Source organism: Meriones unguiculatus, chromosome 6 (assembly GCF_030254825.1).
Source record: "Meriones unguiculatus strain TT.TT164.6M chromosome 6, Bangor_MerUng_6.1, whole genome shotgun sequence".
Lineage (NCBI taxonomy): Eukaryota > Metazoa > Chordata > Mammalia > Rodentia > Muridae > Meriones > Meriones unguiculatus.
Window position 1 is genome coordinate 88365124 of NC_083354.1, and position 25701 is coordinate 88390824.

General features: G+C 40.0%; 1 protein-coding gene across 5 annotated transcripts in view; it reads left to right on the plus strand.

The window, feature by feature from the left end:
• Nucleotides 1–25701, plus strand: part of Arl15 (ADP ribosylation factor like GTPase 15) — a 363566-nt gene that overhangs the window by 304328 nt on the left and 33537 nt on the right. The window contains exon 6 of one of the 5 annotated variants that reach the window (XM_060385729.1): nucleotides 5462–6444. The exons of the other annotated variants lie outside the window; for them this stretch is intronic. Within the exon in view, the coding sequence (XP_060241712.1) occupies nucleotides 5462–5506 (45 nt within the window). The 3' untranslated portion in view covers nucleotides 5507–6444. Of the gene's footprint in view, nucleotides 1–5461; nucleotides 6445–25701 lie in introns of those variants that run through there. 5 annotated transcript variants of the gene reach the window in all.

Sequence of the window (25701 nt, forward strand, 5' to 3'; positions counted from 1 at the left end):
TGGGTGAGTTCGGGGGGAAGGTGAAATGGAACGACTGTCATTAAGAATGGGTTTCATGGGTAAAGATCAAATATCAGCAAATAATGTAGTGTCTCTCTCACTCCCTTCCTCCCCTCCCCACCTTCCCTTTCCCCTATCTCAGCAACAGAGCATGAGGTGGGAAAAGTAGGAAGACATAGGCATGAGTAATCCTGCAAGTAGAGGTGGACCTAAAACTAGCGATAGGTCATTTGTTTGCTCAGCATACATCAAGTCCTGGATTTGGTCCCCATAAAGTGAGAAGAGAGAGCGGAGGGTAGCGCTGACAGTGTTCAAGGCATTGTTCAAACAGCATCTATCTTCTGTGCCCGCCTGAAATGGGCAACAGAGCCATGTCATAAGCACGTGTTTCAAAACCTAATGATTAAAACAATCTAATAGTTATAGTCAACTCATTTACTCTTAACCATTATTTTGTCTTGATTATCTTTCACCCTTTTTACTAGAAAACAGAGACGAGATTTTTTTCCATGGCCACAATTTGCTCTCATTTGGACAGTTTCCTCTCAAGCATCATTTATTGCTGTACAGTATGAACTGTGTGCATCTTTGAACATGGACCTCAACATTAAAACACATTTTCTTTCAGATATGCTCCTATAACAAATGTAAATTTCACCTCAATTTAGGTATTTTAAATGACTCAGCTCATGTTACCAAAGAAGACGTTTTGCCATGTCATTTTTATTACTGAAACAACAACAAAAAAAGTTCTTAGAACTTCCATACTCTGGAATAATCTAGGCACTTAAGAAAAGTGATTAGTGAACAAAGTTCAGAGATCATTATCTTCTTACGTTTATACTAGATTTAATTAAGATGGTTACACTTAAAGCAGAAATATATGTATATATATCCACACATAGCTTATATATACGTGTATAGTTTATATACACACATGCACATATATGTGGGTTTTGATTTTTTACTAGAAATAGAGACCAGCTCGTTCTTATCTGTTTAGATAATTCTGTGTGATTCATCAGAGTATATACCTAAATTAATTATCTTACTGTATTCACACTGCATTTGCTCTTGGCAAATAGGCTGAGCTGACTGTTGTCACATGTTTTTAATTTTTGAAAAATCCATCTTTCTAAGATAGACATGAAAAGAAAAACCAACTGCACAGAATTCCGCAGGAAGAGGAGAGTAGTTGAAGTTCTGCCATGAAGAGTTACCAAAAAGCTATGATACTGTTTGTCCTCATCTCTTTAACTGGGGGTTCAGGTTGTCGCATACCTCATAGTGCTGCTGTAAATACTTTGGTATTCAAAAAAAATATGTGCTGCGCTGGAAAACACTTGCCCAGTTGGTAAACACGTAATTACTAGAGACATGAAGGCATACACGGTTATTTTTAAAGACATGAGATGTACTCAAGCAATAAGAAAGGGGGTGTTTAAGTGTCCTGTGTACAAAGGAAGACAGCCCTTTCCCTTCCACAAACAGTCCCCTCTCAATCCTTGGTACGCTGGCGCTGAGCAGTGCACAGCCACATCGTGAGCCGCTGCCTTCCTGCCACTCCTATATTAAAGTTGAAATTACGTCTGATTTGTCAAGATAATGTGTGTGTTTGATTTGGCTATGAATTACATTGCCCTGCTTTAAGATATCTTATAGTGAGCTTGGTCTCAATGGAAATTTTTTTTTTTTTTATTTCAAGTCCATTTTGAGTTTTTAGCCTTCAGTCTTCCCTCAAAAGTTCAAAATTGCTAGATGTTTTAGATTTCTGTGATTTCATGGGTCAGGCCTTAATTATAAAGTATAAGAAAAATTAAGAGGAAAAGGCCAGGTGACATATTTTGCTGCTGTTTTGTTAAATGTGATGCTGATTACTTGAGCTTTTCAGTCAGATGCTCCACGCTGTGTGTATCCTGTTCATGTGTCTAACAGTATCCTATACAAAAGAGGCTGCAAGAAAATCCAGGGCCTCAGCTGGGTACACCGATAGCACCCAGGTCCTCTGTTCTCTCATCACAGTCAGTCTTCGTCTTGTTTTGTTTTTGTAGTGCTGGAGATTGAACCCAGGGCCTCTCCAAGCTAGTCAAACATGCCACACCCCTGAGCTATGTCCGAAGCTCCAATCTCCTTAAAGACACTGTCACACATGCTACAGAAATCTTTTCTGTGTTCCTCCACCCCTCCACTGCAGTTCTTCCTTCTACCTTTGGAGGACACTTGCTGGTTTGTATCATCTCATTCTTTGGCCTTGTATATCTTCCTGGTCATCATTGAGCCCCCATTTCTTTCATTTCCCCCTTTCACAGCTGCTGTGATATGTTTCTCAAGTGCCTGTAGAATGTCTAGCAGGACACTGACTCTCAAAATTAGAGGCACAGGCTTCAGGCCATATTTGCTCAGTCTTGCCTACTTGTTCCTTTTATTTTCTTTAGTAAATGGCACTGCATGCCACCATCCAATTGTCTATGTGAATTTTTACCAAGTTAAACACAGCCATAAATCATCAAGCCATCCACTTTTCTTCCCATCCTTATGGCTAACAGCTGTCATCTTTTGTCTTTTCCCACTTGCCTTGACCTTATCGTTTAATTGTTCTATATGTCGTTGTTGTCATTAATGGAATATTTGCAGAGAAAATACATAACTTCAATGATAAATTTATCACGTATAAGCTGGTTTAAGCTGCAATTAAATAAAAACTGTAATATCCTTTGAAATATTAGAAAATGCCAATGAAAGATAACTTGAAATCATAATATATTAACATTGACTGCTAATTAATACTTTCTGTTATATTGAAGACTTTTCCATACACACAGACATACACACAAATCTTAAATAGAATTGTCATCTATAAATTGATTTCTGTCTTCCCAGGATAGCATTTACATGCATCTTCATTAATATTTATAGAGCTGAATATCATTGTTTCATGAAAATATTATATTGCTGGAGCAAAACTCAGTGAACCAATGTTGATGGACACTTACACTCTTTCCAGTTTTTCATTGTTGTAACAAAGTATTTTTGTACGTTTTTCTTTTAACTTGGCTGTCTATTTTCTGAGAAGGGATTACTACATGTGCAGTGTGTCCCTTTGAGGGGAGATATTATTTTAGAACTTATAAAATAGTTTTCCCAGTAGATATCATAGGTTAATATCAGTTTATGGCCCTGTCCTGACAGAATGTGAATTTGTCTTTGTTCTCCACAATAATAATCATTATTGTACTTTTGGATTTTTAAACAACTAGACAGATGAATAATGTCAGTCCAGTTGTTCTAATTTTAGACAAATTTCCAAAATGTTGGGTTATCCAGTTGCCAAACCCACAATAGATGAGAAGCAGGAAATTGGAGGAAGAAAGATGAGTTGCTATAGTCAGATCCATTGGCAGCAGTGTGAAGTATGAGCAGACAGAGCAGCAGTGGGAACAGACACACAGACAACCAAAAACTAGGATCCCAAAATGCACAGTGCATGGTCCATTTAATTCAAGGCCCAACAGCCTGCCTCTTCTCCATGCTCTCCAAGGTTTTCACTATAGTTCAGTTCAGTGCCCTCCATCTCAGCATTGTGAACTCTAGGGTAGAGCAGAACTCTGGCTCATGATTTGCACAACTTCAATTTTCGATCAAAAATATCATAAATAAGTATTGTCTTTGTAAACTGTTGTGTAATTTTTCTTAAGTACTAGATAAAATGCTTATGTAATAATATACATTCCTAGGAGTCTTTCAGGTCTGGGGAAAATTGCTACTAGAAGACATGGTGTCTAGTTTTCAGTGTTACAGAACTATGGGAAAAGAGGGTCATTTGTCTCCTCCAGCCTAGACATTAGGTGCCATGGGCAGGAGCAGATTTCTAAAAAGTAGGGCTTCCTTTTTCTGGCAAGAATTTTCTCCCGAAATGTTTTGCAAACTATTAGACTTCAAAGGAATGTTGGTAATCAATAAATAAGAGCTCTTGTGTTTACAGGAAAGACAACCAATGCTTTTTCGGTGTAACAGGATGACTTTATAACAGGCTATATAGTGTGAGCATTTCAGATCAGAACTCAGTGTCCCATTAAAAAAGCTGCTGTGCAAAGAATGTTTGCATTACTTAAAAAAAAAAAAAAAAGGAGTAACTGTGAAAATGCCAGCTTTGCCAACAACCCCATTGGTGGTGGTTTCTGAATGTGTTTAAAACTAGCATAAGGGAGTTGTGGATATAACTCTGTGGTGGAGCCACTGCCTGACATTCATAAGGTCCTGGGCTCATTTCTCAGAGAAGAAGAGGGAAATGCCTTTTGCAATCTTTCTTAAATGCAAAAACTCTTTCCAAAAGGAAAAGGCAAATATAGAATGAGTTTGCTGTGCAGTTCTAGTTGGTGTCAGTCTAGACCCTCTTGTAAAGAGAACTGTCTACAAAGGGACGGCAACTGAATTTTAGCCTCTGCCAGAGGAGACAGAAGCAGGTCTGACTTGCTAAAAAGGTCCTATGGTCACAACCAGGTTCATTGGGGCTCAGTCTTCTACAGTTTTCCCAACTGGGATGGGAAGCAGGCCCACAGAGCTGTCACCTCTCATATATAAACTTCAGAGAAGAAGACCAATCACCAGCCTTACATCTAAGGAATCATGGAGCATTAAAATATAAGACAAATTTCTGCTGGAGAAGAACTGGCCATCTATTTCCAGGATTCTCGTGGTAATCAATTATCGAGGATATGAACTGTTCAAGCTACATTTTAAAGTTAGTTTTATATCCTTCAATTTTAATTCTGTATGAGTTTATTTTCTATGAAATTCATAAATTGGATGAGAAAACAAAGTGAAACCTCTCCTCTGTTGTCAGAAGACCATATGATTTTTCTGTGCTGGCTCCTATGGGGAAATGCTATTTTTCACCCACAGCAGACTAACTTCAGTTCTTCAGTTCTTGAATAAGGGTTTCAAGATGTATTTTTACCATGCCAAAGTCTGCAGAAAAAAAAGGCTTGGACAACCAAAACCTTAATGTGGAAATCTGACAAGCACACTCTGATCTCCTTTCTTGGAGATAACATGTTCATTGTTCATCTGAGAAAGGGGTAGACATGCTAATTAGTCATGGCTCTCTACTGTCAGGTTCTTTCCATCCTTCATTACCTTTTTTTGGGGGGGGGGAGGGTGTCTATGTCCTAGGAAACACCCCTATCTTTTCAGACTCGCTCTCGATGTTGGAGTCACAGAGGCCATAAAGTAGTGGCCATCCAGATGCATGCATTTGTGTCCCTTGGTTTTTTTTTTTTTTTTTGTCATTACCTCCTTTAAAGCATGAGGAGTTAGGTAACCTGATTATATGCTCTAAAAGACCTGAATTCTCACCACGTGGTAGAGGAAAGAAGGCTTATAGGCCTCGCTTGTTGTTGGTGTGACTTATTTTGATAACTCCTTTCTTAACTACATTACCTTTTGTTGCTTCCTCCCTAAGGATATCCATAGGGTGGCCATCTTCATCTTTCAAAGTGCACCCTAAGACGTTCGTGTACCCTCTACGACGTGGTCCAGTTCAAGTGAGCCCACGATAAATGATGAAGTCTATCACGTCACTTCACTTAAACACCGCCCTGAGTTGTTTCTCAATACTTTTGATGGGGGTGGGGAGGCTATATGCTTGACATATACTTCTGTTGACCCTTGAGTGGGGACAGCAAATGTTTAGGTTTTGTGATTTTTTTTTACAAACTGATTCAGATCGGTTTGCAGATGAAACTTATTGTGCAGCCACTGACAGCGCACTCCTGTGTGGTTCCGGTTACGGACACCAGGCTCACCTCCAGCTCTCGATCATCCCTGTGGAAGATTCTGTAGCTAGGAGTATGGCTTTCTCAGTGCATCAATGTGGATTGGTAACATCGTTTCCGCTCTATTTTGTGGTAGTTAATGGCAACCTCATAAATCATAGTAGCTCCAGAAGCAGAGTACATCTAACAGTACGCATGACATCACAGGGGTTTGTTCTGAGGCAAGGTCTTGCCTTATAACCGAATTGGGTCTCAGACCCTCCATCCCCCTACCTTCACCTCCCAGTTTCTGAGACTGTAGGCAGACAGCACTATGCCAGGTTATCCCATACCTTTTAAATGATGGATCTGTGATTTCAAGCTGTTCGCTAGAACAAATTATGTTAGCATGTTAGAGAATAGTTTGCTAATGCCTGTCAAAAAATGCAATACTTTTCATTTTCTCTAGAGATATACTTGAAGAAATACACCAGACTTTATGCAGAGTGGTGTCTATTGAAATGTTGCTGACATAGTAACAACTCGTGAAAAGCCCAAGTATCTCTCAGTAGGGAACTGGTTAGATTAACTGTATTAACTCTGTGCAATAGAATACCACGCAACTCCTAAAAAGAAAAAATACAGTTAGTTTCTATATATTGCTATTAAAACATGCTGAAGGTAAAATCATCAGAAACAGCAAACAGGTTGCAGAAGTCTGAACGGTAGTTGTTGTTTTGTGTCTGTGAAAATATATACAATAAATTCATATATACAGTTGCCCCTCTTAACACAGAAGCTTGGATTTTTGGAGGTTGGAGGGTGCAGGCAGATCCACGGTAAGGAGTCATTTGCAGATTGGGTCTTGGATGGTAGATGATCATGTGGCGTCTACCTTCTGCCTCATGTCTTCTTCTACTGCTGCATTTTCTAAACTCGTGCATGTTTTTCTCTCCTGCTTAAAAAGCCGTTTGTTCCTCAACCATGTGGTTAACAGAACTGGACATTTTTTTCCCTCGTTTTCATTTTTATACATCACAGCCAACAATAAATTTAAATCTACACAGTCAGAAACTTCTTGAGTGCCATCATGATGCCACAAGGGAAAAATTCCACATCCTGACCTCATTTGCTCGACTGAAATACAGGTGCTCTGACATTGTTATACAAAATCACCTTCAGCCTGTGCATCAAGCATGTGTAAATATAAATGGATTTGTGTTTAGATTTGGGTCCCATCTCCACCTACCTCATTATGCAGATATTTCAAAACTTTACCTAAAATCTGAAATACTTTAGGCTGAAGCATTTTGGGGTAAAATATATCATTTTAAAAGATAATAATATGCAATGAGACATGTATATTTTTATTTTATGATTGTATTCTGATTTTTTTTTTATTTTATGATTATCCCCTTTATCCTAAAAATGACTTCCAAAGTCTGTGATCACACAAATGTTTGTACTTGCCCAAGCAGAAACTAGACAGAGAGAATGACTGGCTGTACCTTTGCCTGCATTTTTAACATCAACTTTTAAATGTGTTATCCAGACTCTAGGACACCCACAACAGTGTATCAGATGTCAGAAGAATTCAATTAGAAGAATAAGAGAAAGACAGCCTCTTTGAGAATTAAAAAGAAAAGAAGTGGACTGGCTAGATGGTTCAGGGAGTAAGGCACCATCCACCAAGCCTGATAACTGAGTTCAATCCTCAGGACCCACATGGCATAAGGAGAAAACTCTCTCTTGCAAGTTGCCCTATGACCTCCACATGTAAGCTGTGACACTCACACGTGTGTGCCTACACCAGACACAGACACACACACATATACACACTCTCTAAATAAATAGATGCAACGAAAATATAAAGATGATAATTCAAAAATGAAAGAAAAACATGAGAGATATAATCTCTTACACAGAACAGAGCTCTTGATCAGACCAAGATCTGAAAATAATCCTAGACTTAGAAAGTGGAGTTCTACCTAAATATTAATGCACAGGCATATAAGGCTAACAGAATCTAATACCATTTCACAGTTTAGTCTTAATTTTGAAGCAGGAATCCTGAATGCATTAAAGCTTAACCCTTCTACATATTATGTTGCCTATAGCCTTAGAAACCAAGGCAGGAACATTGTGACGGACCAAAGAATTTCCTGTATGTCCATATTAATTGTGACTCTTATTTTTTCCTTAAATGATGAAAATGTAACCATGTAATAATAGCTTGTTTTCCCCTTCTCATGGCTGTTGTCTCCTTTCTGTCGAAAGGGTTCTTCTGCTTCCTATCCTCCTTCCCCTGCCCCACCTTCTCGTACTGTCATGTTATTTCTTACCCATAGCACCTTAACCATCAGTAACACTGATCGCAGCTACCATTACTTTAAATTTTGTCTAACAAATTAACTAGTGAGAGTTTATCTTCCTGTATTCTCTGTTTCAAAAAGTAGGAATATCAGAGGCCCGTGGAGAAGGTTCAGCAGTTAAGAGCACGTGTTGCTCTTGCAGAGGACTTGGGTTCACTTCCCAGCACCCACATGGTGGGCGCATAGTCAGCTGTAAATTCAGCTCCAGGGGACCTGAGGCTCTCTCCTGACCTCCACAGGCACCCAGTATACATGTGGTGCACATACATGAGGGCAAAACACTCAGGATACATAAGATAAATAAATCTTTTTTTTTTTAATTAAGTAGTGATATTTAAAGAAAAGTCTTAAATTATACAAACAACCCGGTTAATTTTGCTTTATTTATTGAAATTTTATACATGCAATTTATAGTAAGTTCCCCTGCTCAGCAATATTAATACCTAACATTTATATTCATATATGTGTATAGCTTCCTACTGTTTCCAAGACACTTGTATTACCTTCCTTATTTTCTGTGAAGTAGATAGAATGTCTTCTACTTTACAGAAATGGAGGTTCAGAGCATTTGAGTAGGTAACTTCCACAGAATTGCTGAGTCGCATAATTGGCACAGTAAAGGCTCCAATCAAAGCTCAGGTTTCTCTTCTGTACCACAGCTGTATCTCCAAATAATGAAGAATTCAGTGTGCACATGCATATTTATAAACATCATGTCATTCTGAGCGAGCAGATCTTACTGTTTTGACTGCTTTATGACAGTGGAGCCACGTAGCAAGGCAGAGGTTCATGCTACGGCCGCTTTATATTCCCTCAGCTTTGAAAGCTCTCTCTTTTGTTAGCAACAGCATTCTTATGTAACAACAAATAAAGAACATTTTCCTATTTGTCATATAATAAAACAGGTTCCAGGATCAGTTGCTCTTGTCACATACTTAAATACACCTTACCACCCTTGCCACAGTTCCCTTTCTTCTGATGTTGTGAAAGCCTGATACTGTTTCTTATTTGAATGTTTTTCATTTAACACCTATATAAGTAATAAGAAAGCCATTGGCAAGGCAATGGAGTTTCATTTTTCTTTGTGTTTAAAAACATGTAGGGATTATTTCATGTCTTAAACAAAAATTGCAGTAGAATAAAAAAAGGCATTTCCCTGGAGAGAGGGATTGAAATTTGAAAATAAATCACTACTAACTTTGAGCCAAAAAAAAAAAAAAAATCGTGGAGATGGGTTTTTTTTTTCACATTCTTCTGTCTCCTCTCTCTCTTTCTCTGTTTCTCTTTCTCTCTCTCTCTCTCTCTCCCTCTTTAATGCAATACTAAAACTAGAGAGTCTCATATAAAACAGGCCCAAAGCACGTTCTGTACCTAAGCTAAAAATTACTTTTGTGGCCTTTGACATGCCAAGGCACTCTGCTTTTATAAAGCAAGCATAAGGAGAAATCTTTTCAACCTTTTAGAAATTTAAACATAAACTGTTTTTGTCTATGTAAGGACTCGGATCCTTTCACTCTCCTTTGCATACAATTTCCAAAATCCCAGCACAGATTGTCCAAAAGACATTTGTACTAATTGTTCTGTTTATGAAATTTGAGTTACCACTCCACAAAGTACAAAATCTAAAAGAAATATTTTTTTCTTTTATCCAGAGATGAAGAGAATAGCAAGCCGTTATATAATGTGGCAGTGGGTAAGGAAGAAACAGTGGTTTAATTTTAAAGCATTCATTCAAAGAGCAAAAGCTCCATGTGAAAACTAATTTTATCCAGGTCTCTATGTATTTATTTACTGGTATTTTTAGTGGTCATCATATCAATAGTATGTGAAAAGAAAGAGAAGTTTTCCAGAAAGTGTGCGAAGGTATTCTGGTATTATCTAGATCAGTGCTTTTAAAAATAAAGCCTGCAGACCGATGGCAGTCCACAAAATGCTTATCCCAGTATGCAAGACGATAAATATAGACACCGAAAGGAAGCATGTAAGCAACATGGCAACTGGGTGTATCCAAGTGTATGAATTTTTATTCGGTGTCAGCATACCCCAGCTCTGTGGCGGGTGACGTCACAACCAGATCCATTCCTTACCAGAGATACCGTTAACAGCTCTGATCCCACTTAGGGGCTGGAACCTTCGTCTGGAAGGGTTGGATTATAAGTATTCTAGGCCCTGTAGACCATCCTCAAAGTCCCAATGACTCAATTCTGTGAAACCAATGGGCCAACGTATATATATATATATGAACAAATGGATATGGTTGTGTTCCCATGAATGTTTATGACATCAACATTGAATTTCATCTGACTTTTATATATCACAAAATACTATTGTTATTTTGATATTTTCCCCTCAATCATTAAAAATTGAAAATTGTTTGTAGTTCTTATGGGCCATACAAAATCAGGTAGTGGGTGGGATTTGGCCCTTGGGCAGAAGTTGTGGCCCAGCTATGTTTGTGGCCCAGGGAACTAAGACAAGCTGTTGTTTCCTGGTCTCTATTCCTCTGTCTCTGGGATTTTAATTGCTGCTTCTTTCACGCTGGAGTTTCAGTTGTTATTGGAGAATACTGTAGAAAGTGCATAAGCACTGCAGTGGGTTATTTTAATTTACCTGGTCGGGTAATAGAGATTGCATTAGTTGAAACCCTGCTTTATGCTCACTTCAAAGTAGAGAAGTGATGTGGGTTTTTTTAATGCTAATCAAATGCTGGAAAGTAGAATAGATTATATGAATTTACTTCAACAAAATAGAAAACTGCTGAGCCCCTTTCCCTCCCCTGACAGTTCTTCTATTGGGCCAGTCTGCAGCTGCAGCAAGCCTGCTGTCACAGGCTATTTTGTCAAGTGTTCTTTTAGCTTAGAAGAGCTCCTCACTCTCCTGGGCACTATACCTCCTTTTGTGGCTTGGTTCTTCACATATTCATCAAATTATAGCATTCATACTTAAGAGTTTATATGTGGGGTGGTTTGGGTTGGTTTTGTTTTCCTTGTTCGCACAGAGCCTTTCACTGGGCCTCACCTAATGAATTCCAATAAATGTCAGCGCATGAACGAATCAAGCCACTCTGTTAGCAAAGCCACTGGCCTGCTCCAATCTCCGTATGCTTCTCCTTCTCTCCGGTGCTTTTCTCTCTTCACATATGCACCAGGCTTTTGGAATGAGAATTACTTGTAGTATTTCAAACTTGGGGAAGCTTTCATCAAGTTGAAAAGGTTGTGTTTTGAGCTGATAGGATAGGATCTCCTGTCAGAATTTGTGTTCTTTTTGTTCTGTTTGAAAACACAAGAGGTTCACTTTTGCACACATGCCATGGCATATTTGGCCTAAGTCAAGCCCTTTAAAAGTAAGAACTGTGAAACAGACCAGTGTTCAAGGAGACATATCCTTGGAATACAAGAAAGCCCTTTAAAGCTGCGCTTGAGTGAAGCATGTTTGGTCACTCACATGCTGTCTTCTGTGAGTGAAGCATGATCACTCACATGCTGTCTTCCTTGTCAACAGTTCCAGTGACAGAGAAGCTACCCCTCCTAAAATCTGAGAACAAATTGCAAACATCCATTCCTCAATTCTAATATAGATCCATTTCAAACACAGCAGCATAGAAATAGTCATCCTTTCAACATTAAAATACAAGTCCGGCTGTTATAAATACATCATTTATCATTCTTATTTAGTTATATGGTGAGTTATCCTTGATCATTTCCATATACTCATAAGCAAAGTACCCTTTCCTATTGCATTTTGGGTATTGAGTAACATGCTACTCATATGTTCAGTCTTGCAGCAACATGAAGTGAGGGACACTGGGAATTTATAATGTCATGTCCAATGGGAATCTTACCTTAAATGGTTGCCTTGCATGTACTGAATGTTATTCGTGTAACTAATGTTTATTAGGCACTCTCTATGCGGCAAGACTTATGCCACTTTTAGTTTATTTAGGATTTCTTTAAAGATCATGAAATATTTTTTATAAAGTAGTATTTGTAGCCAGGAACAAAAAAAATTTGTATAACTTACAAACTAGTCCTCTTCAGAATGGTAGCCAATGGCAGTGGTGTGTGTGTGTGTGTGTGTGTGTGTGTGTGTGTGTGTGTGTGTGTAGAAAGGTTTTTTATTTCCATATCTTGTGCATTGTCCTAGTTAGGGTTTCTATTGCAGTTTTGAAACACCATGACCAAAAAGCAAGCTGGGGAGGAAAGGATTCATTTGGCTTACACTTCCACATCACTGTTCATTGTTGCAGGAAGTCTGGGTAGGAACTCAAGCAGGGCAGGAACCGGGAGGCAGGAGCTGATGCAGAGGCCGGGGAAGGGTGCTTCTTCCTGGCTTACTCAACATGGCTTACTCAGCCTGCTTTCTGATAGAACCCAGGACCACCAGCCCAGGGAAAGCACTACCACCACAATTGACTGAGGCCTCCCCTGTCAGTCACTAATCAAAAAAATGCCCTCTAGGCTTACTCACAGCCCACATTTACAGAGGCATTTTAATAAGTGAGGTTCACTCCTCTAAGATGACTTTGTCTTGAGTCAAGTTGACATGAAACTACCCAGCACATGCATGTATGTCCCATGTAGCATGTCTCATTAAAGCCCAGACCTTCTCAGTGAATTAAATTCTTATCAGCATGGGAGAATGATGAATGAACCTAATTATGACTCACTTATCTACAGATTATCTGCTCTGTGCTTCTAGATAACTGTTATACAAAGTAAATGACCAGTGATAACAAAAGAAAGCCAGAATATATTAGAAAAAAATAAGTGAACTATCTTAATAGTTCTTTTAATAAAAGTGTGTCCACTTGGAAGTAACAGTTTTACTATTATAGCTACAGCTATCTTGAATATCTACTAAATAAAAAGACTCTATATAAACTGATAGTATTTATTTGTTTGTTTGTTTATTACAATTTATTCACTTGTATTCTACTGCAGCCCCCTCCCTCATCTCCTCCCAATCCCATCGCCCTTCTTCTTCTCTGCCCATGCCCCTCCCCCAGTCCACTGATAGGGGACTTCCTCCTCGCCTTCTGGCTGACCCTAGCCTATCAGGTCTCATCAAGGCTGGCTGCATCATCTTCCTCTGTGGCCTGGCAAGGCTGCACTGCCTCCCCCAGGGGGACGAGAACAGAGAGCTGGTCACTGAGTTCATGTCAGAGATAGCTCGGTACCCCTTAATAGGAAAGCCACTTGGAAACTGAGCAGCCTATGGGCTTCCTCTCAACAGGCGGTCTAAGTCCTCTCCATGGTCCTCTAGAAGTTTTTGCATGGTTTGCTGGGGCAAAGGGAATCTGGGTACCTTAACCATGGTGTCATCAGCCCTCAGTGAGGGAACGGCTAGCCACCTGAGCATCCTCTCTCCATTGTCCTTCCCTTCTGCCCCCTCAACTCACTGGAAATCTTACTTATTCTCCTTTTTGTGTGAACCATTTGATTTATGGTCAGCACACAGTGCCACTGATACAGACCCTGTTAGCACAAACCCAGATTTAACACAACTGGCAATTGGCTCACCCTTCCCTTCACCCCAGTCCTTGTCCTTACTCCATTAGTTTCATAGTAATGAGATCTCACATACATGATTGAATTTGTTAGTCTCCTTCATGTTCTGTTATAATGGAGTTTGGCTGTAATTAATTAGCTCTGCTTGGTTATGACTCATCTCCCTTCTCCCCTCCTTTTCCTCCCACGCATATGTCCATGAAGGGTCTTCACTCTGGGCAGATTCTCTAGTCTTTTCTCCAGGCTGCCAAAATGCCACCCAGGTCCATTTTCCCAAAATCGGAGGCCATTTGTCATGGGTTTCAAGACTTATTCACCTAATGTACCCATCGCCGATGAATTTTTTTTTTCTTGGAACTTCCACTCCTAAACACCACTTTAAAGACTTGTATGGTATTCTCTTGGTAAGCTTCTGTTAACTTTTTCTAAAAATCTTGTAATGGTGATTTTAAGTTTATCCCACTAGGGTGTAGGCAAAAATTGTAAACTCTAGCTTTAATTTTCTCGTTTCAACCTAGTTCTGGGCTAGATACCTTCACACTTGTCTCTGAATATTCATGGCCAGTAGGTTTTAGGACATTCTCTCCACTGACATATAGGAAAACTGGGGTTTGAAAGAGTCAAGTTTCCCAGTAAACTTGACTGGTAGTGTCAGCCTGCTAACAAACAGAAGGTCTAGGTCAAATGCAGACCCAGTAGGTCAAACTCTTAATCCTCTGGCTTCCATGCCACTTGCCTGTTTCTGGCGGATGTTGTGTACCTAGGTTCCCCTGCAAAGCTCCATTTACTTCATCTCCAAAATGAGAGTCTGGCCTGCAAGATCCTTCCCAGCTTCGCATGTCTGTGTTTATGGTTAGTAGAACAAGAAGACTACATTTTACTTTAACATAAATTTATTTGACTTTACATTTAATAGGAATGACCATATATTTCAAGTTTAAATATATATTTACATATTTCTGCAGTCAGGAATTTTAGATTATATAAACCTTTTTGTTTTCTGAACTCATTTTTCAGGTGCTTTGGAATTTCCCTGCTCTTCTTTTTAACATACGATGTTTGTAGTAGCAAAGTTGGAAATTTTTAATCCAATGTAGATTTTTGGCTCTGTGTTGTTTTGTTTGAACATCACCAGTGTGTTATCAGTGCATGAGGTGATAGCAGTTTGAGGCAATGACTAAGTAAACATAAGTGATTCATTTGGAAGTTAAACCTTTACCCACAACCCAAAGAAACTGAGTTAGCTAGCCAAAGATTATAATGAGAAGACAGCAGAGCCCTCTAAGAGTTTAAAATCTAAAAGATAAAGTATCTGGTGCCACTGCATGTTTTAACTCCTGCACACAGAAGCAATGAACAGCAAACATGCCTGTGTTTCTCAGTGGAGAGCATAGGAAACAGTGGAAATGGTAGTGATCAGTTAGAATAGAAAGTAAAGAACATGGAAGACTGCTGCTTGAGGAATAGAGAGGACTTGAGGGTGAGCCTGCAGGAGGTTGGACTCTGAAGATGAGTGAGCGGAGAGGTGGAAAGTGGACCACGTTTTCTGAAGATGTTGCAAGCTTCTTTCTCAGTCAAGGACTGTCCAGCCCTGTACCCACAAGACCTCAGCCTCCCTGATCTTTTGCCTTCCAGTCAACACTGAGCATTTGGCTTTCACCTCTTCCTTTCTAAATGTCAGCACCATCCCAGGGAAAGGATCCATGGAAGCAGGGAACTCATGCCAGCCTTTCTTTGGCTAGCATTATGTTTTGGGGGTCTTGCTTAGCCGTATTTTTCTCATCATCACTTTGGACACCCCGTACTTACCAAACCCTTCACTAGACTTTAGGTGTACAATGATGAGCAAGAAATATTACCTGAGATGATGGATTTCTGCATCAGAAAATTGGAAGTTATAGAAGAGAGGGGATAAGAGACTAGGTCATAGCTGATAATATGGTGAGGTGAAACCAGACAATCTGGCCATTTCTTTGCTTTTCAACTTTTTCTCCCATATTCCGACTCTCTTGAGTCCCCATGTCTAGGCCCTTTTTCTGTGTTATTAATAAGACTTACAAAACTCCTTTTAACTAAATCCCAAGTATTTATTCAAACTCTGACATGTATTTGATTCTTTACCACACACATTAATATTTACCATGCCTAAGATCCCCTCCTGAACTCCTTTTCTACAGCTTCTCGATTCCAGCCATCACCCATTGAAGATTTTGAGCACCTGATTACATTTCTCTTCTCATGGCCCAACCTTTTATTCTTGGATATTCTAGCACCCAGGTGTAAGACTCATCCACAATGAGACAAACATACCACGCCCCTGGCCACAAGGCTCAGGGCTCATCCCAGAAGAGGGAGTAAAAAGACTGGAAGAGCCAGAGGTGGTAGGTAACTTGAGGAAAACAGTGTTTTTCTTTCCCAGATGCAACGAGGCAGAAGCACATATGAACTTACTGTGACTGTGACAATATGCCCAAGACCTGCTTAAGCCCAATAAAATCCCAGCATGGGGAAATGAGGTGGACAGGCAATCCTATCATTAGCTGAGGAGCCATTGACACCAGAACACACAAAACCTGAGTGCTGCTGAAGAGGGTGGGTATGGGGGAGTTAAAGGAGAAGGAGTGGATATAAGATTGAGTGCTTAGCACCCCGAGGAGAGAGAGAGCAGCTATGAGATGGAAGAGTTAGGGAAGGACAGGAGAGGAGAAAGAAGGGAAATGCAAAATAAATAACCAGTGCCCCATCAGGAGTGTGAGTCTTGCTTGTTTTTATCTACTAGTTCAAACAAGGAGGTTCATTGGAAAATACTCTATGGTTCCCTGTGCTGAGCATTGATCCAAGTTGGCTCCATCCTGCCAGTGCTGCTGGGTTGTGGAGTTACTGAAAAGAATTGCGATCCTTGGCCAAACCAGACATGGGCATCACTTATCACGGTGGACTTGGATAAAGCCCTTGGAAAACATTTTGTCTCTAAAGAAAACAATTTAAACCCAATAATCCTTGCTTCATTTACTTCTAATGACAGGCCCATTCTGTGGGGGTTTTCTACATGAACTTACCCGACCTCCTATAAAAAGAAAATCTACCTCAGATGTGGGCATTCATTTATTATCTGTTCCATTCTATTCTTTCCCAAGAACAGTAGGTTTTCGTGTGTTTTCTGTATACATAGTCATGTTTTTGAGGATTGTGGGCACTTTTTTTGTGAATTTGGCCATAGCTTAATGATGTGTAATAACTGGATTTCTTCATATTTTAAATATTTTTTAAGAGACTCATGCAGAAGTAAAGGAAAAGAAGTAGAAGAATAACTAATGTTTTGGTTTGACAAATAAGTAAGGTTGTGAAATAAACCACTGATATTTTGTAAAATTACAAAAAAAAATGTTTCAAAGGACTACAGAGATGTCTCCATGGTTAAGAGCACTTGGTGCTCTTTCAGAGGACCAGCTCACAGCAACTAGTAACCCCAGCTCTCCAGAACTTAGTGCCTTCTCTTAACCTGTGCTCACACTTCTGTGCCCACGTAGAACACACACACAAATAAAGCCTTTTTAAAAGCAATTCATTATAAAATAATAGTGAGGGAACCATCAAAATTACATTTTCTCATTTGCTAACTGAAAAGCTTCAAAGAGCAATTTAACAAAATTTTGTTTATAAACCTTAAACAACTTTTATGAAACCGTTTGTTCGTGCAACATTGAAACTGTGGAGATATTATGAAGGGATTGAGGTAGCTCAGCAGTTAAGAGCACTTATTGCTCTTCCAGAGGACCTAGGTTCGATTCCCAGCACGCACATGGTACCTCACAATTGTCTGTAATTCTAGCTCCAGGAGATCCAACTCCCTCTTCTGACCTTCACAGACACTACATGTACACGGCGCATAACAAACAGGGAAGCAAAAGAAGCACACATGCAAAATAAAAAAAATAAACATTTTTAAGACACTATGAGACTAAGGCAGCTATATGGTATGATCACTGAATTGTTATTAAACGTACATTCAAAGTATTGGAAATTGAAAAGAAGTGCTTTCACACTAGAAATGAAGAAATGCACCAAGATTTTACTCGTACCTGAGTCTCAGACCTAGAATATCTACTGTCTTTACCCTGCCTGGGGCAAAGTCACAGGGTAAAGACAGTCTGCAGCTGAGAACAATCAACACCGTGTTGTTATGCTAAGAAATCTACAAGAGAAAATGAGACCCACAGAACCACAATCCAAAATAAGTCACCCTGTTTAGCTATGAAGGCAGGAATGGTAAACTGAGGCTGGTGTGGTTTAACAGAGGATGAGTGCCGCATACTCCAATAAATGGCTAAAAAGTCAGTCCTGGCTACTGAGAGAGTGGAAACACCTTGGTGAGAACGTGCTGGGCGAAAATAATGGAAAGGGCACTGGTAGGAAAGAGTGTGGCACCTATTTTAAAAAATACGGTTTCCTCATTCTTTGCATATACAGCTTGTATCAGAGAATCACCCATACATGTGGCAGGGAGGACCCTAAGCTAGTGCACAGGACTGTAATTCCATTGAGCAGCAATTCTTGGTGTCACAGCCATTATCCAGTTTTAATTTTTTTTTTTTTTTGCTTTTTAGCATAGTAACCTAGGACAAATATGGATGAACCACTTTTTGTGAAAAGAAAGCAATATCATTCTACATGTTTTTAGTTTTTTTCTGAATTCTTAATAGGTTCTCCTAAAATCTAGGCACTGTATTGTTTGAGGATTTTTATCATTTAAGTCCTGTAGATCAAGAGAAAAATCATGTCAACATTTTAGTATTAGATGTGTCTCTGATAATGATCAGTGTTTCTGAGAGTGTGTTTGAGCATTGACCTGCTCCTGATGTGAATTCCATGGGCACTGTTTATCCCAGGACGGTGAGGACACTGTGATTGTCTCGGTAATGCCCTGTTGGGCTAGAAAGTCCCTTCACAACACCACCCTACTATCCTATACTTCTCTCCCGTTCCGTTAGCTGCCCTGATGGCATAGTTTTGGCCTATTGTGCTTAGTTTTTGTTTGTTTAGCTAGATGGTTGGTTTTAATTTGTGTGCACTCATGAGAGTTTGGGTCTTAAATACTTCAAATATAGTTTAAACTACTGACCGAAGAGTTGTTATAATAGAAAGAAAGTCAGGGAGTGGGATCAAAGTGCTCAGAATCATATCGGGTGCTCTCTCTCTCTTTCTCTCTAGTGTGTGTGTGTATGTGTGTGTGTGTTGTACACAGTCCCCAATAACCTTCTTTCTTTCCGACATTTAATTTGTCGTTTAGGAGTATGGGAGGCCCATTTTGTAGCTGGTCACCATTCCAGAGATGCAACCATTGACATGGAGCCCCAGGGCAGAAGGGCCCTTGGCAGGGCTCTCTACCAAGTGGATGTTTCCTTAGGTTCCATCAGGTCTGTGTCCCCTTGGGGTAATTTGTACCCAAAGAGTATTGAGGTTTTTTTCTGTTGACTTTTTTCCAAAAGCCTGTGTTTTCTGCATTCCTATTTTATGGTTCCCCGCAAAGGAGGAACAGTTTCTTTCCTTATTTGGTTTGGATTTGATTAGCTATGTTTGGGATTAGCTTGGTCTTTTTAAAAGAACAACAAATGAGAGGTAGCATAGGGTGGTTCCCACAGCGCTGAGCAAAGACACAACAGGCCAGAGTTCTGATCTCGGCTTTCCGGTTGTTAGTCAGAACCAAACTGTCCCTGCTTAACTAGCTCTCATCCTCCAGTTATATACGGGTGGCGTGCGCCAAGAAAGTGAGAAACCCAGGTTGCCAGCCTCAAGTCAGCTTCAGAATTCTACACTCTTTGTAGTGATGGGAGAGTAGAATGTCAACACTAACAGCTCTCAGATATTTCGAAAGCATTCCCTCTGAGGCCTACTTCAATCCCTACTTCAGGGTTGTTACTGTGCATCATTGATCAGTGACACGGGACACAGACGTGCCCTCTGCACCGAGACATGAGCACAGATACACATGCATGCTGCACATGCCACACATGTGGAAAACACTGAAAGGTGCAGGGGAGCAAACGGTCGCTTGGCCTTGCCTGCTTAGCTTGTGATCATTGTTTCTCAGAAAAGAGGCCTAACATAAATGTTTATAAAATAAAATTGTTTCATGAGGTCCACATAGCCATCTCCCACAGAAACCTAATTCTTCGTTAACTGATTTTTAATTTTTTACCTTTTTATTTTTTTTTCTTTTTAAGTCTATGAAGAAATCTCTGAGATTATGTAGGATTTGCGGGTTTTGTTGCTGTTGCTTTGGGGAGCTAGGAATGCCAACATGAGATGTTCTTACATTCCTTGCTCCTGGCCAGTGGTCTTCGGTATCCCCAAATCCATGCAGGAATACTGAAAACATTCAGCGACATTTCAGAGTTCTCTCTTAACAAGTCACTGAGAGCTAGCTGCCAGGTACCATCTCAGGCACTGAAGTGCTAGGGGGCTTCCAGAAGGGGCGTGTAAAACTGCTTTAAAAAAAAAAAAGTCATGGGCCTAGATAGGGACATGCTTTTGCGCTGTCTTCCCAGCTAGGGGGCTCAACAGTATCCTACCGCTAATAATTCAAAACTATTTAAATCACTGTGTCAGCCCTGAAGAAGCTTGTGTCTGCTCCTGAATGGGGTGCGTGTAAAGAGAACGGCGCCTTCCATACGTCAGAAAGCAAGCATCAGGATGCGGAGTGTGTTTACTGTGAACCGTAAACCCAGTGGACCTGGATGGTCTGGTATACATCTTCACGTTCACGTATCCATGGTTTACGTCTTCATTCCGCCACATCCACCAAGTAGTAAAGGCACGTAACTGTCTTCTCTTTTCGCGTCTGTGCACTCTGCACTTCCGTGTCCCTTGTTAAGGACATTGCTGAAGAACGCCAGCGCTGGGAAAGGGCTGTGAATTCACCCATGTGAGAGCTCTTCTCTACATGAGTCATCTGATTTTTAAAAGTCCAGTCACAGCAGTCATTGTCCCAGTGCACTTTGGCTCTGGGATGTGACCAGTTTGCTTGTTGAATCCGAGGCAGTAAAGCCTCCTAAAGAAAGATGTATAGTGTGCTTTCTGCATCATCGCCGAAAGAATTTTGCTTTGAAGCCCAGTGTGAACACTTAATTTTTATTTGCTATTATAAAAGAGTCTCTTTGAGCTGACAAATATGAAAATATGACTGTGATTTGGGCAGGCATCCAGAAACTTGAGAGAGAATGATGCCTTTATCTTGTGAGCGTCCTCTGACTACTGCATTATTCTGCTAATAGATGGGGAATGGGTAATACCATCCTTCAGGCCTCCCTCTAGTAGAACTGCTCTTCCTGCAAACTGTAGGGAAAGATGTATGTGTCAGGTGGTGAGAGTTGAGCGTACATTTATTTAAATCTCCCGTCTTTGGGCAGCTGTTAAGTTTATTGAAGAGCCCTGGGTGGCCGGGTCTCTATTTTTTCTCGATTTATATGCTGTCCTCCCTGGAATTTCTGTTAAGCGCTAAAAGACTGTGCTTGTCTGTAGGCAGTCGTTTTTACATACTCAGAATTTCTTGCGAGACAACAATAACAAGTCCACGGCAGTTTCCCCGGGATCTAGGAATTCTCTGTTTATCTCGCGTCTTCTGCAGATGCAGTTCAGTACGGCGGGAATCCAAAGGCTTCATACGTACTATGTCTCTTATAACAAATGAAAACTTTAAAAGGGTTGAATAACACTCCATGAGGAAGAGTTTCCCTAGATCGGCTAAATAATGCATGCTGAGCATTTACCAAAAGTCATTTATTAAATGGCTCCCGTGATTTTGACGTTTATGCAAAGCCCCTAGTGAAATCTTGATGATCTCCTTTTCAAAAAGAAAAAAATTGTCAGAGTAAAAAGAAAACGAAATTGTTTTTTACTAATCTGGACTGATTTAGGGTTAGAGCTTAAGGGATTCTGCCTACACAGCACTTCGTTTATGTAACCTTGGGAATATTCAGAATTTAAATTTAGCCTTTGGGCATTCTGTTTAAGCCAGATTTTGGAAACACCTTACAGATGTTATTGTAAAAACATGTGATATCAGCCATCATCCTCTAAAACTAAACTAAGTAACTTAAAAGGAAGCACAGACACTCATTCTGAGGGACCTTTAAATTTGATTGCTACTGAAGCAAGCATTTTAATATTCCGGAGCGTCTTTACATAATCTTTACTGATACAGGAAAAACTTTCTTCTAAGGGTCTAATGAGATGCCTCAGTCAGAAAGATGATTGCTGCCCCTATGTGAGGAATGGAGTTCAAGCCCTAGCACCCACACAAAAGCCAGGGACAGAGCACATACCTGTAACGACAGGGCTGGAGACACAGAGGCAGCTGGCTCCCTGGATCTGGCTGGCCAGCCAGCCTACCGGAATCAGCAAGCCCCGGCTTCAGTGAGAGACCTGTCTCAGCACTTACAATTGAGAAAAAGTCTTGCCATTGACCTCCACAGACACACACACACACACACACGTATTTGTTATGTGTGTACACATGCGCGCACACACACATGAACATGTAGACCATGCCAAGAATACGTTTTCTCTACACATAGGTATGCATAAATAAATGGTTCTCTTACAGGAACTTGGACTTAACTGCATAACAGGTTTGTTTTTTGTTTTGTTTTGTTTTTTCATTTTTTGAGACTGGAAAATGTGCTCTTGCTGAGGACCGAAATTTAATTTCCAGCACCCACATGGCAGCTCACAACCACCTGTAAGTTCAGTCCTAGGGGATCTGATGTCCTTCCCAACCTCCACATGCATTCTAGCAAAGCACCTATACGCATACAATTTTTAAAAATAATTTAAGGTTTTAAAGTTTTCACGTAATGAACTATAGCACCAAGTCTACAATAGTATGTTTTAAGTTTGTATTCTTCTGTTATAAATTCTTTTCGGGAAGGGGAAATGGATCAGCAGTTATGACACTTGCCATCCAACTTGACAGCCTGAGTCTGATCTTTGGACCCACGTGGTGGAGGGAAAAAACTGACCCCCCACAAATTGCCCTTGATTTTCACATGCACTCACACATACATGGGTATATAAATGAAAAGTTGTGGAATGATTTAGAATAAATCAGGGGAGGCCGACTGTGTCCATTGTGTTTGGATGTTTGTGACAAACCTGGATAACTACTAAGATGTGGCAAGAGCTGCCCACTTGGCTGCTCCTTGGTTGTCCAGACAAAGTGCTCGAGCCTTCTCTTTGACGATCTCAATTTTGGCATCGTGGCGTCCCCCAGGCGTTACTGTTTCAGTGGTTTGCTCTGCACCCGGAGTCTTCATAGACTTAATGCTGACACATTCAACATTACCTGTATCTAGTACAGCAGTGAGTGATGATGAAGACCACAAATGTTGGTGTATCCCACTTTCAGTTTCCAAATTTGGCCAGTACTTTTGATCAAGGCACAGAGTCTTCTAGAATGCTCATAATTTTATAACATCATTTCACTGGTATTAATCTGTGCCTCAACCCAGATGGTGATCCGCTTACCAAGGATTTTGGCTTATTTTGTTTTTGTTTTTTTGTTTTGGGGTTTTGTTGTTGTTGTTGTTGTTCATCTTCTTCCTTGCTTGCTTGCTTACTAGCTAGCTTGTCATTTAGAAAGCTTGGGCCTGGAAATACTAGGTCCATCTTGTTTGTGGTCTTGTGCCAGAGGCAAAAGCCATTGGCAAAGTTCTTCTAAGCAGAGGGAGCTGTTGGCAGGCAAGGACTTGTGGGCGTTGCTTAGTTCTGCTTGGTTTATACTCCCATGGGAGAGCTTAGATCCAAAGCATTTTAAGTTTAGTTTTCTACTGCCTCCTCTCACCCTCAGCGAAAACACATGTTTTCTGCATTCTTTATCCTGGTTCTCCTTTACAAAGCTGTTCTCTTACTTGTACAGTTTTGATTCATTTGAAAGTACTTATAGCCACGTTGATGTTTGGTTTGTTTGTTTTTTTTGTTTTTTTGTTTTTTTTTTTTGTAATGGGATAATAGGAAGGAATAAAAACGACCCCTCTTATTTTCAAAATGAACACAAACACCAAAATTCAAAGCCCATCAAAGTGTAGACCGATTTTCAGAAATTCTGCATTGTATAAAACAGTAAACTTAAGTGGTAGCCTAAGGTCATGCCTGACTTGGGAGAGCCTTGACCTAGCAAAAGCCCATGTGCATGGGCAATATGGGAGATAGACAGGACAGGAACCCTCTTCCCTAGCCTACAACCTTGTTTGGAAGTTGACAAATAAACATAAGCACAGTTTGCCTCCTGGGGATGAGACAGAGTATGTTGTGGTTAGAGGAAAGAAAATTTCCCCTAAACGTTTTAAATAATGAAACCTATTGTTAATGGCATGTATTAATAGCATATGTGTTAAATGTTATATGTATCTTCTTATAAATCAAAATAAATTTGGACTTCTAAGTATTCCTAAGGGTTAAATGCTAAGATGAGTTATGATAAGTAAAAAGCATTTCATGCTTCCACCTTTTCCTCTCCTCACTTGTTGGGATCATATTTGTTATCGTGGATCCTTCCCTGGTAGAAATAAATAAGGTGAGTCTAGTGCTGAAATTCCATATGGAATCTGCGATGCAGTCCAGCCCCTGAGGTACACTACCAACCTAGATGGCATTCAGAATCTTTAGCATCCAGATTACAGTGGATAATTGAAAGGAAACAGGTCTTTCTGGGCTGCCTTGCCCACGGGAGTGTCTTCTGTTCTCAGCCCCTGTATTAATTGACTACTGAATACCCAACCTAATATGTGTTCTTTATTGACTTAGCTTCAGATGATCTCTGATCCTAAAACCAGGACTTTTTGCCAACTTTGAATGTAGGCCAAGTGATGTCTCTTTAATTTGAGCAATGCTGCTTTTCCATCTTTGCTTCTACTGGTGTTTCAAGGAATCATTGGGCCTTAACATAAAACTCCATGTAAATTATTTGGCTTCCTGTTAGTTTTTAATATAAAATGGACCTTGAATAAATGAACCAGCCTATCCTGGAACAGACTGTGATGAAAGAGAGTACTTCAGGTTAGCAGCAGGTATGCCCATGACTAAACTCCTGTGGGGTTTGTCTTAGTTTTTGGTTTTGTTTTTCCTTTTCCACATTAGAGTGTAATCTAGACCTTCATATTCCATTTGTGTTCTGTCATGCTCTAGCCGTGTGTTTATGTGTGTCTTTGTCTTTCTGTGTGTGTGTGTGTGTGTGTGTGTGTGTGTGTGTGTGTGTGTGTGTCTGTGCTGAGACCAAGCAGGTTAGTATCTGCCTCGGCTCCCATGGTGTTATCTACGCATCATTGTGGTCCTTACCCCTGCAAGTTCCAAGTTTATGAACACTGCCATGAGGTAATAGAATTGTCTTTGAGGAACTAAAATTAAATTACTATTACACCATGGAAGAAGAGGTGTTAGTTGTTGTTGTTGTTGTTTTTAAGTAGAAACCCAGTTTTTAAAAATATTGATTTATATAACATTTTATCTGCATGTGTGCCTATCCACCAGAAGAGGACACCAGATCTCACTATAGATGGTTATGAGCCACCAGGTAGTTGCTGGGAATTGAACTAAGGACCTTTGGTAGAACAGCTAATGTTCTTAAGCTCTGAGCCATCTCTCTTTCCCCCGAAAGCCATTTTTGATTAACAAGAATATTTGTAATTACTACTTCCTAATGTAGATGCAGAGTAGGCAAACAATGTTTTGACTGTGTGCTGTTTTTTATAGCGGTCTTTAAGTGGTGTAAAGGGCACTTAGAGCTGTCCTGACTTCTCTGTGACCCATAAAAAAAATATATATTCAGGTTTGCTTTCCTTAGGTAGCTCTAATACCAATGTTATAGAATTCTTGATTCTCAGGGCAAGTCCTTGAGTTTTACAGTACTCCCATTGAAGGAAAAATATTTATGCCTATGTCCTCCCGCTGTCCTCTGCTTCTATCTAACCAATCTGCATGCTTTTATGTATTTGTATTTTTGAATTTATTCCCTATCTGGAATGCTTATCTAAACAAAGAGTTAGATGGTTCTGATAACTGAGACCTAGAGGA